This window comes from Phaeoacremonium minimum (genome assembly GCF_000392275.1).
Source record: "Phaeoacremonium minimum UCRPA7 unplaced genomic scaffold PA7_03_scaffold_457, whole genome shotgun sequence".
Lineage (NCBI taxonomy): Eukaryota > Fungi > Ascomycota > Sordariomycetes > Togniniales > Togniniaceae > Phaeoacremonium > Phaeoacremonium minimum.
The window spans coordinates 162798-174582 of NW_006921359.1; the positions used below are offsets into that span (position 1 = coordinate 162798).

Sequence of the window (11785 nt, forward strand, 5' to 3'; positions counted from 1 at the left end):
CATCGGAAAATTTTTGACCCTTTACGAGACGAACCGGTGTATCCGTCAACCACTCGTCTCACAATACCTCAAATTTAGCAAGCTGTGTCTAAATTCACGGATCAAGGGTATCGTAGAGACGACACAGCAAGTTCCTTCACGATGATAGCTGCGATACCAGAGAGTTACATCCTATGAGATACGAAAGCTCCAACGGCTGGTAGTGCCACGAAACCAGGTCGAGGTTGAGGTTATTCCGCAATTGGTTTCTATGGATTAGTTGGACGTAAGGGGAAAAAGCAGATGAACGCCGTCACCATCCCAAAATAAGGGGCTCATATCAGCAGTATAGAGCTGGCTGACTGCATGTCAAACCAAGAAGAGACATCGAATAACACGCCCTTATGGCTCTCAGGGTTCGGTCCGGTCACAACTCAGCCGCAAGAGTTCCTTCATTTCTTACCGCAGAAGATCAAGGGCCATCTCCAACGCGTAGAGCCACGCCAACCTACAAGTGAGGACACAGGAGATTACGGTCATCTGGGAGAGTTGACAAATCCATGTGCGGTTCGTCCAATGCGCCAGTATCGGAGGGAGTTGTGGACGGCTTGAACACAACATGTCCGGCACCGGCCGGCCACGGGCGTCTCTCCGGCGTGAGTGGGTCCCGTAAGCCCGGGCGATGCACATGCAGCATGTATGCAGATGCATTACCCGAGTCAACGATCAAGTCATAGGATGCGGCCTTCTTCTCAATCAGTATCGCCAATTGCCTGCATTTGCAACTGTAGAACACGTCTCTGGTCAACGACAAACCACCCAGCCAGTGCCGGCAACCCGGAAGATGACGCTGGCCCGGTTCCGCAATGCATTTGTTTTGTCTGTTTGTCGGGAAATCTTGCCTGTAACGTGGATGGTCGAGATTTTTTGTCCCCTGGGGGTTTTCCGAAGCACGATAATTTCTCGAGATGGGGTCCGGGTAGAGACACCACATTGCGTGCGGGAAAAGGTACGAGAGTGCTAACAGCTGCGACGACGGGCTCGCCCGCTCACGCGTTTTTTGTTTTTGTGGGCGAAGGTGGCCTGGACCTAGGCCCCACCTCGGCCCATCAGGCCACTTTTGGGACAATCGTATGTACAAAAGTGGCATCCGCGAGAAAGAGGCAGATAGTGAAGAAGCAAAATCCTGTAGGTGAGCTACCCCAGCACAGAGATCAGTCATCTGCAATTGCCCTATCAGCACTCCCGTATTGAGTATTCTGGGCGTCTTGATTGGCTTTGTTCCTTTTGCGTGATGTACTGCCAATGTCTTCACTTTACTGCGTTATTGTGCTTCACTTCACTTCACTGCACTTCGCAACACCCACTTTACGAGTTGCATGCAAGAGAAATCAGACTCTCAGATCTACGGTATCTACCTCGAAGGTGCCGCATACGGTGAGCATGATCAGCACTGTCGATGTACCACGTTCAATGTTCAATTAAGCCATTGGAACTCTTTTCCACTGTTGCATTAGAGGCCAATTGGGCTCGGTGACATGTAACTTGGCAGTCTGTTGCAAGCACAATATATCAACTGTGACAACTGCAAGATAAGCTCTGCCTCGTTCTACAATGATTGCTTTACACTGCGAGAGTAAGCATTCGCTTGGTGAACATGGGATGCCTCGGAGCAGATTGCTGCACTACAGGACGCATGAGTCGGTCGGGCCAGACATTCTCCGGTATTGCCTACGCTTCTTCACTTGGGGACCTGGGGCGTGGTAAGGTACAGGCACAGTCAACGTTACTAGGTAGCAGAGAAAGCCATATTGGGGAAATAGGAATCTCAAGTGCTACCACCCATAGGCTTCAAAATCCCATACGATAGTAGCATCGCCAGTTCTCTTCGGCCCCGGTGTTGTAGTCTACCGCGAGAACTTGGAGAACTTAGTGTGCCTGACTACCTGTATACAGGGTCCAAGGGTCCAAGGCGCCTAGGAGCCTAGGGGTTCTCCGGATCGACACGGGGCATGCATGATGGCATGGGACGGGATGCAAGTGGCGTCACCCACTTGGTGGCCCTTTACGGGAACTCAGGCTCTGTAATTACAGCATACATCCACCTGACCGGTCCCCTCCGGCGCCTCCAAGTTTGCCCAATAATCGATTCGTGTTTTGCTCAGCTGGCATTTCTTTTTTGAGGGGCACAGAAAGGAACCCCGAAGAGAGCATACCGCTGGCATCGACATAAGTAATAGATTTGCGAGCATCGCAGGGTTCTCATTCGATTTTCATCACTGTAGAGTCAGACATAGACAGAGACTAGGTTGAACGAAACAGCTACCAAGAGTAAAGGGAGGATGTGAGAGTAGAGCCATGACATCACATGAATGTATTATTAGGGTGAAGCATAACAGAGATAGTACTGCCCAGACAGACAGACATGTTTGCTACTGCACTGTAAAGGGTATGGGGAGCAACTAGCGTGGCCGTTTCCGTAACACACCCGTTCTAGACCGTGAAAAGGCTTCCACGCCCAGGTCTTTTTCGCTCTCGTACGATCGGCAGCCCTCCATCGAAAGTTGCATGCTGGGCTTCAATTGCCATGCCCAGGGCCATGCGCCCATTGGCACACTGGGACCATCCCATGGCCGTGCCATGCGCCCAGCTCCAGACGCTCCAGAGCCCGGGCCTCTCCACACTTGCCGAGCCAGCCCGACGCAGCCACGGCGTCCGGCCAGGCGGGCTCACAAGAGTCACAGCTCTCAGCAATGGCAGCCCTGGACATTGGACATGCTGAAGACCTATAGATATCGTACAAACGCTCCTCGAATGCTGCACTCGGCTTGCTCGCCATCTCGATCATCATCGTCCAGAAAGCTCACTCCACCTCGTCAACACCGGACCACAAAACTGAAGTTACCCTTGAAGCCATCGTGTCACATCACGCTCCCAAGTAACACCACCTCAGTCAAGCACCACAGACTTGCAACTTAGTCATCCCGTCCACGACACGCAAAACAATCGCTTACACACACCCGCAAGGCCATTCTATGAGGCATACAATGGCAGGCGCAGCCGCACTCAACCAGCCGCTATCATTCGACCCCTTCACTCAGTCGTATCAGCTCAAGCAGCAACAGGTCAGTACACTGTTTCTATCATCTTCACACTTACATACACACCCGGTCTTCCCATCTTGTTTGCGCACTCTACACACGATCTCTCGAGCAAGTCGCTCGTGCTCACGCGCTCCTCTTGTCCACTCAATCGGGACAGTGTTTCTCTACTTTCTTGTCTCGGTTGTCTCTGCCGCTCGCCCGGCCGGCTGGGCCGTCTCAAGGCGCGGCATTTCTATCACCATCCGTCCGGTAGCTGAGACTTGTCTGCTGGATTTCGGAATTGCTCGGCGCATACTCAAGAGTTCAACGATTCTAACTAAGAGATCAATTAGACATATGCAGACTTCTCTCCAGCTTCGCTATACAGCCCCCTAGAGGACTTCAGCACCGACTTCACTACCGACTCTGCTCCGTCTCCCAGCTCGCCCCTGTCACCCGTGTTCGGTGCAAGCTACACTCTACCCACCGGAGCCGATTGGGCATCCTGGGACAAGGTCGACCAATCAACCGAGTCAGCATCGTATCTGAAGACAGAGCCATACGACAGCCCGATTCTCTCCTCTATCCCGACCCGAAACATCTCCCTTAGCCCGGCCATCAACCCCATGGATCTGTCAAACCCCATCCCAGAGGATGTTGCCTTTGGGCGTGAGGGCATGAACGATACGCAACCTATCTTCCAGTCACCCCCAGTCTCGAACCGGCCTACTCCCGTCTCGGCCCCAGCTCTAAAGACTCCTCGCGCCATGCCCGCCGCCAAGGTATCAACAACTGAGGCATCCCGGCGCCAACGCAACAGCCTCAAGCGCAAATCCAGCGATTCAGAGTCTTCCTCCACTTCATCACCTCGATCGTCTGCTTCGCCGCCTCCCGCCCAACGGCGACATCTATCGCCTACTTCCAATGACATTGCGCTTCCGCCCAAGAAGACTGCTCACAACATGATTGAGAAGCGGTACCGCACCAACCTCAATGACAAGATTGCCGCTCTGCGAGACTCCGTGCCCGCTCTCCGTGTCATGGTCCACAGACTGGAGCATACCAACAGCAGTGGCGAGGAAGCTGAAGACGAGGCCTTTGGCATGGGTATGGGAATGAAGATTGGTGAGGAGGACGATCTCGGCGGTTTGACTCCTGCACACAAACTCAACAAGGCTACGATCCTGAGCAAGGCCACTGAATACATCGCACATCTGGAGAGGAGGAATAGGAACCTCGCAAAGGAAAATGCGGCCTTGAGAGGCCGAGTTGAAGGATTTGAGATGCTGGTCATGAGCAGAGGCGGCGCCAGAGGGGTGTGGAATTGAGGTGCATCGAAAAAGGATAGCATGGCTCTGGCGTTCGATTGGGTTAGTTGGCACAACAAGGGAATCATAGGCGTTTGGGTAGGCGGCGTATTGACAGGAATACCAGATCACCAGTTGATCGAGCACTTGAACATTGTTTGGGTACAGGAAATATGATGGCATTAATACCAACTTCAAGTTAGGTACAATCAGGGAGCATGTTAGCTCAACCCAACTTATTATCAAGAAAACATTTATTCATAATCGCCTCTTCCATACCTTCATTCGGTGAAAGCTATGCAGAGCAAATATTCCTGACGCGGAGGTCTTGAATTCAACCCTCAGGTACGACTGTCTAGTGTTCACGTTCGGCAGCAATGGCCGAATCAATTTTGTATCCTTTGAACTTCCTAGCAGGTATCTTCTTGTCGAAAAGCAAGTCTAATTCTTCTATATCCGTGGAGTTGATTGATTAGTCGAAGTGTCTGTCAAAGAAGAATGTGGTGTATGTGTTGATTTGGTTCGGATGGACGACAGCAAAAACTTACCATATGTTCTCCCCATTGTTTCTGGAACACGATAGTAAGACCAAATAGTACAGAAGACTCCAAGGCCACCATAGAAGAAACCCAGTTTGCCTTTCATATTGGCCTGGTCGGGATTGATCATGTAAGGGATGGCAACAGTCATGATGATGCCCAAAACAGCTTGAGCAGCAGTCGCCACAGCTATACTCTTAGACCTCACTCGGGTCGCGCTGCATTCCGAGATGAGTACGAAACAGACAGGACCTATGGACAAGTCGTATGCGAAATTCCTATATCATTAAAGATCAGTAATTACCGTTCAAGGCTATAGCAGGTAAAGGATGAACTCCGAAAGTTGCTTACCAAACAAGCATCAAAGACGACTCCGCCCAGGTGACACCATGTGGCCGACCGGGAATACAATCTAAAATGCCAATAATGAACATGAAAACAGCGAGCCCACCAATCCCGACGACATAGAGTGGTCGCCGACCGATCCTTACGAGGAGAAACCAAGAGCAAATGGTACCTACCCATCCGACAGCTATTTTGCCCGTCAGTAAACTAATTCAATCAAGAAGATGCTGATAACGCAACCTACCTAAAAATCCAATGCCCATATCAAAGGCTTTGTCTGTTGGCAATCCAGCAAGTTGGAAGAAGTAAGTGCCATAGTTGATGAGATAGATACCACTGAGAACCTGGGTACAGTAGACTCCAATTGCGATCTCAGTCCGGCGCAAGTTAACACCTCTGAAAACATCCATGTAGGTGCTTCCTGCCTCGAGCTCTTGCTCAAGGCGATCTGTCTCCACGATCTCCGCCAACGTCGCGGCCACATTGACTTTCTTGGATGCGAGCCTCCGCAAAACTTTCTCTGCGTCCTCGAGTCGTTTCTGCCGTACTAGCCACCAGGGACTCTCCGGAATGAAAACAATTCCTGGAATGATTACCAGACACCAGAACCATTGCAGAGCAAAGGGTATAGAATATGCCCAGTGATTGGTCATCTCGGACGTCCCCTTGGTGACGGCATTACCAAGTAGCTGTCCAGTCACGAAGCACAGATTGACGTAACTAGTCAAATGGGCTCGGAGGGCCATTGGGCAGACTTCGGAGGCGTAGCTTGATATTGGAGAAATTAGTCCAAATCCACCGACGTGAAGACAAACAACACGACTCTGGCTAGAGTCTTATTACAAAGGTTGTCGCAAGGTGTTTCCTATGCAAGGAGGAAAACAACCTTGAAGCAGAATAGTGGAAATGCCGTGTACTCACGCTGGCGCAATGACAACAAAGCATCCTAGAACCAATCCACCAAGTAGCTCACCGACAAGAAGAATCGTGAGCGAACGGGCGAAGAATTGAAAGAAAATAAGACCGGCCGTCAGAACGACGCACACCGCAAAAGTCCACTTTCGACCAAACATGTCCATCGGGTAGCCAGCGACCAATGCGCCAACAACTTGCCCTACAGGATTGCCCGTAGACTATAATTAGAGAAACATCATGATCAGCTAAGAAAGTTCACAAGACCCAGCGGCATACTCACCAAGCCAGTCTGCCATGGTGCACTGATGATATAACCATCCCCGAACTTGTATCCAAAGTCTCGCTGAAATTGCGGGATGGCGAAAAGGTTACCGATAAGCTGCGGGTCGAATGCTAGCATAATGACGCCGAGCGATACGAAAGCTGACCAGCCGATAGCAGCCGGATAAAGCTTGACGGCTTGTATGAAGGTGAGTTCGTGCTCATATCGAATAGCTTCAGCTAGCACAGCTTCATGAGTGCCAGTTTTGACATCATCGACTGTTGCCCCTTCCGACGCTGTGCTCTTCTTAGGTACAACGTCGGCCATTGTTGGCAAATCTCGCAATGTCTAGGATACTGGCTTTGTCGTCAACGTGAATCATGTAGAAGAAGGATAACAAATGCCAAAAATGCAGGCTGCGGTCTCAGGTCAATAAGTGATCCGAGAAGTCGGATCCATCCTCATACATAGCAGTGTCGTCAAGGCGACTAAGGGTCGGCCGCACATGCAAGAGACAGCGCCCGGCCAAATGAAAACCAGCTACGACCCTTATCAGCGGAGCGGAGTGAGGTAAGTAAGTTCGGCATGTGCAACGTTGTTCGCCTTGGATTGAACCCCTCTCTTACCAGATCCCTGCTCCCAGCAGTGTGATTTGGGGGGCCGGGGGCGGCAGGCGGTACACCTTCGTCGGCATCGTTATAAGACTAGCTTTAACCTATTTCGCAGCTATCAGCACCACCATGCTGATGTTACATCGTGGTGGAGGTGGGGGAGGGAGAAGAGCCACCTTCCACTAAAATCAGCTCTTTCTCCGTTCAAGTGATCAACGCCTATCAGACCTGCCCCGCCTGCCAATCAGCACGGAATCCAAGAAGGGAAAAAATGGTTCACGCATCTCGGCTATATTTAACAGAGTGGGAAGGAGACTTGTCTCGCCAATCAGTCATCAAAATTTCCAACCGCAATAGTGCAAAAACCGTCGACGGCGCAGAATATTTTGCTATAAATTGATGCTGTCGATATTAATCGCGTGACTCCCCAAATGGCAACTTACTTCCAGGTTACCTGCTTAAAAAAAAACTCTTCCATTCCCGCGCGTCTTGTTTTCATTCTATGTGGAAGCTCGATGTTCTAGGATGAGATCATTAGCATCAGAGAGTATATGATAAGTCTGAGGCCGTCCTCAGGTATTAGCGATCATTGTCAATCCTGCTTGGTGACTCCGAGTACGGTCAATAGACAGCGTCCGCCTTAGCCATGTGTATGTTTCAATTTCCAAAGAACAAGGCGTGGAGATGGCTCCGGGCCATTGATGCAGTACTGCATTTTGGGCATTGAAAGATCACCATGTGGGTTGTTATGCAGTGTACTTCCTGTTTATATGCCTACACTTCGACCCATGATATTGCCCTATCTCTACGATTAACTGCTCACAGTGCGAGAAATCCAGCCTGGTGGCCATTCTTGCTAAGAAGCCAACTGGATCACTCTCATCTTCACTCGGGATGTAAATGACCTGCTTTTTTGGCCTTGTACATAACAATGTCAATGATACAGCAAGGCCTTCGCTTATTGTAGGTTAATAAGTTGGGAAATACTAAAGCTTGTTCAGGATGCTTGCCCAATTTGTGACAGCTTCAACATATGATTGGCTCGTGGCCATGTCAAGCTCCGAATCTTAGCTTCATTCATGGGTGACCTGACATTCGTGGCTGACTTAGCTCGTCTGGGCAGCGGTGCTTGCATAATAGACGAGCCGCTGGCATTGACTTCAAGCCACTTGCTACAGCAAGAATGATTCATACAGAAAGCAACAACCTTTCAGTGAAAGTAGTTCATCTACTTTCAGCTTGGTGAATAGGACTGTGTGCATATCACAACTTCCCAGATACGAGAATGAGCGAAGAGGATGCTTATTGCTATTAGCAGTCCCAATTTTCTTTTGATGCATTCGTATGCTACTTATTAGTCCTCCTTTTTTAGTGTTAAGTGCTTCGTTATTTGATTGTTTCTCCATAATAGAAAACAGAAAATCGGCCGTTACACCCGCACCTTGCCATTGGTGAAAGAAAGCAAGATTGTAGTTTACAACTTATTCTAGGCTTGAAAGCCAGAACAGACGCTAAAAAATCGAAAATGGTGAACTTGTCTCAAATGATTACAAATGAATTTCTTTGCAGCCAGACGTGTTGTCAATCAGATCTTAAATCTCCATGTGAATGACTCAAAAGGTTAGGTTTTCCTCGCCATTCTGTTCATACGGTTGAGTTCAAGACTTGTCCAATTTGTTACCAGCCAAAATCGTTATGTGTTTCCATAAGCTGTTATTACTCCTCCACTAGGGTAATGCATATTAATTCTCAAGAAAATCAATATTAAGTGACTAGACATATGATACTTGTTGCTGCCTCGAAGACTTCGTTCATTCTTGTGGCCCTACCGACATTTGCCAAGGTAGTAATTCCCCGTTGAACAGGTTACGATACCCTAGCCGAATTACACGTAATCTCTATTACCCTGGCCGAGGAGTATTACACGTGTACTTCGCCCCGCCGGTCGCGAGTCCTCCCTCACCATAAACCGTTTGAACCCCCCAGCATATTTACGGATGCTGATCGCCATTCTTGGCGCACAACATATCCGTTGGTGGGGACATACAGACTCCGCACTGACCACGCGTAACCGTTTAACGACCTTCCTTTCCGAGATAGAGGTTTGACTTCATTCGTGTCCAGCAAAATCATCGGTGCACGGGTTCTTTTTCCGTCACTCAATCAAATCATTGCATTTCCACCTCCATTTTCTCATTAGGTTTTCCTACCGATAAGAGCCGGTTGACGCCGAATCTCTTATCAATGGCTCATTCTGTTCCACCTCCTCGGCGACAATTACACCGCACCAACTGAATGCATGTTCCATGTTAGATGCAATTTGCCTTGGTTCTCTACATCGAGGGGGTCCAATATTATGTATAGTGATTAGAGCTTGAGGCAGATATAACGATTATTCTAAATAGTGAGCCATCAGCTAGTCCGCGCGGTAAAAACGCGCTGCATGTACAATATGTATGCATTAATGCCGATAAAGTTGATTTGACATCTTCTGAAATAATCTACCCCTGAGAACAACTTCGGGCTATTCTCCTCCTAGAAGTTAGTTAACGATATAAGCCTGCAGATCGTCTGTGGAGTCCAATTGGCAGGGTATGAGAGATAACGGACCGAGGCCGGGTATGACAATGTGACAAGCTTTCCGGATCCCGGGCGTTGTTCCCATTGTACTGGGAGGTGTATCTGCCACTAATAAAATTGACCGGACGCCCCTCTCTCAACGAGCTGTCAATGGCAAAGTCGCCCACATCCCTTGTTCAACGTTCCCAGGTCTACCAACATGCGGCTTCCCTTCAGATCCACCGTAGATGTCCCGGATTCAGAGATCAGCCAAGTAGAGCCTGCTGAAAGCGCAAGCTCTACGGAGGAAAAGAGTCATAAGGCGGTTGATGTGTCTCAAGCTACTGCCGATCTTGAGAAGGTGCAGCAAGCCCATCAGTTCGATCCGAATCTACCTCAAGATAAAGTCGATTTCCTTAACAAGGCACTTCGAGATGGCGATGCTGAAGAAATTGCCGAGGCAGACGAGATCTTTACAGAAGACTCCCCTTACGAAGAGGTTCGCGCCGCCGTGAGAAACACCGACGGTGAGGAGGTTGCCAATACCGTGCGCGCTTGGGTCCTAGGCATGATCTTTGTTACTATCGGTAGTGGTTTGAACATGTTTCTAAGCATGAGGTATGATGCGCCAGATCATATCGAGCTATTCTCTTGATCGGATACTGAATCATACCGACAGGAGCCCCGCAATCAACTTTCCGTCCATCGTAGTCCAATTGTTGGTCTACCCAATTGGTTGTCTCTGGGCAAAAGTCATGCCCATGAGAGTCTTCAATACGTTTGGGCTACGTTGGACATTCAATACTGGCCCATTCAACATCAAGGAACATGTCGTCATTACTCTCATGTCTAATGTATCTATCGGGTATGCCTACAGTACCGACGCTCTGTTAGCACTTCAAGGGAAACCTTTCTACAATTTGAACATGGGATGGGGCTTTCAGCTACTATTTACTCTTAGCTCTCAGCTCATTGGCATTGGTCTGGCGGGTCTTTGCCGGCGCTTCTTGGTGTGGCCATCGGCTATGATTTGGCCGAACCAATTCGCAAACACTTCTCTCTTTTATGCACTACATGACAAAAGCAAAAGCGACGGAATACACTCGAACGGCTGGGTGATTAGTAGATATCGGTACTTTTTCTACGTGTTTCTGGGAATGTTTTGCTATTACTGGATTCCTGGCGTGTTGTGGCAAGGTTAGTCATAGTTCTTTCATTCAAATACTCCCTAAATCCTCGGCCAGCGAACTATAGATGATATTCTCTAACGTCTCAAATGATAGGACTCTCTGTGTTCGCTTTTGTCACGTGGATTCGACCCGACAATATTGTCCTCAATCAGTTGTTTGGAGGTTTCACTGGTCTATCTCTAATTCCTATCACCTTCGACTGGACTTATATTTCTGCATACCTCGGTGATCCGCTCTTGGCACCTGTACACTCGCTCCTCAGTGCGCTGATCGGCCTGATTCTGTTCGTGATCATCACCACCATAGGAATTGCCTACTCAGGAGCCCTTTACAGCGAGTATCTCCCAATCAACACATCGCAAACGTATGATAACACACAACAAAAATACAATGTCAGCCGCATTCTTGGAGACGGCTTCACTTTTAATGTTCAAAAGTACAAAGAGTATTCGCCTCTCTTCCTTGCACCTACATTCGCACTGAACTATGGGCTCTCATTTGCGGCCTTGACCGCCGCCTTAGTTCACGTCGGATTGTTTCATGGCAAGGAAATCTGGTACCGCTTCAAAGCGGCCCGCAACCAAGAGCCCGATGTCCATATGAGACTAATGAAAAAGTATAAAGATGCCCCTGACTGGTGGTATCTGGTCTTACTTGTTGTGTCCCTGGCTCTGGGCCTCGCCACAGTCGAAGGATACTCCTCTCAACTTCCCTGGTGGGGATTCATTATTGCAAATTTACTGGCCATTGTTTTCATCATACCGACATGCACAATTCTCGCTGTTTCGATGTTGGGTTTGGCTCTGAACGTTATTTCTCCCTTCCTTGCAGGGTTCATAATTCCAGGTCGCCCGATTGGCGTCATGATTTTCAAAGTTTACAGCACCATTGTGCTAGGTCAGGCTCAGACATACAGCGGCGACTTGAAACTAGCCCATTACCTTCACGTTCCTCCAAGAATCACATTCTGGTGCCAGGTCATTCCAACTATATGG

The 11785-nt window shown here is 49.1% G+C and overlaps 3 protein-coding genes across 3 annotated transcripts; 2 read left to right on the forward strand and 1 right to left on the reverse strand.

Annotated features, from left to right (window-relative positions):
- Window positions 1-3014: 3014 nt before the first annotated feature.
- On the forward strand, window positions 3015-4390 carry UCRPA7_6279 (putative helix-loop-helix dna-binding domain-containing protein; the record flags this gene model as incomplete). Its single annotated transcript, XM_007918818.1, has 2 exons — window positions 3015-3104; window positions 3416-4390. 2 exons carry the CDS (start codon window positions 3015-3017, stop codon window positions 4388-4390), a joined length of 1065 nt encoding a protein of 354 aa, XP_007917009.1.
- A 1780-nt stretch (window positions 4391-6170) lies between these two features.
- UCRPA7_6280 (putative maltose permease protein) lies at window positions 6171-6757 on the reverse strand (the record flags this gene model as incomplete). The annotated part of the gene is made up of 2 exons (XM_007918819.1): window positions 6171-6386; window positions 6449-6757. 2 exons carry the CDS (start codon window positions 6755-6757, stop codon window positions 6171-6173), a joined length of 525 nt encoding a protein of 174 aa, XP_007917010.1.
- A 3063-nt stretch (window positions 6758-9820) lies between these two features.
- On the forward strand, window positions 9821-10255 carry UCRPA7_6281 (putative small oligopeptide opt family protein; the record flags this gene model as incomplete). The annotated part of the gene is made up of 1 exon (XM_007918820.1): window positions 9821-10255. The coding sequence occupies one exon, from the start codon at window positions 9821-9823 to the stop codon at window positions 10253-10255; it is 435 nt and encodes a 144-aa protein (XP_007917011.1).
- Between the last annotated feature and the right edge of the window lie 1530 nt (window positions 10256-11785).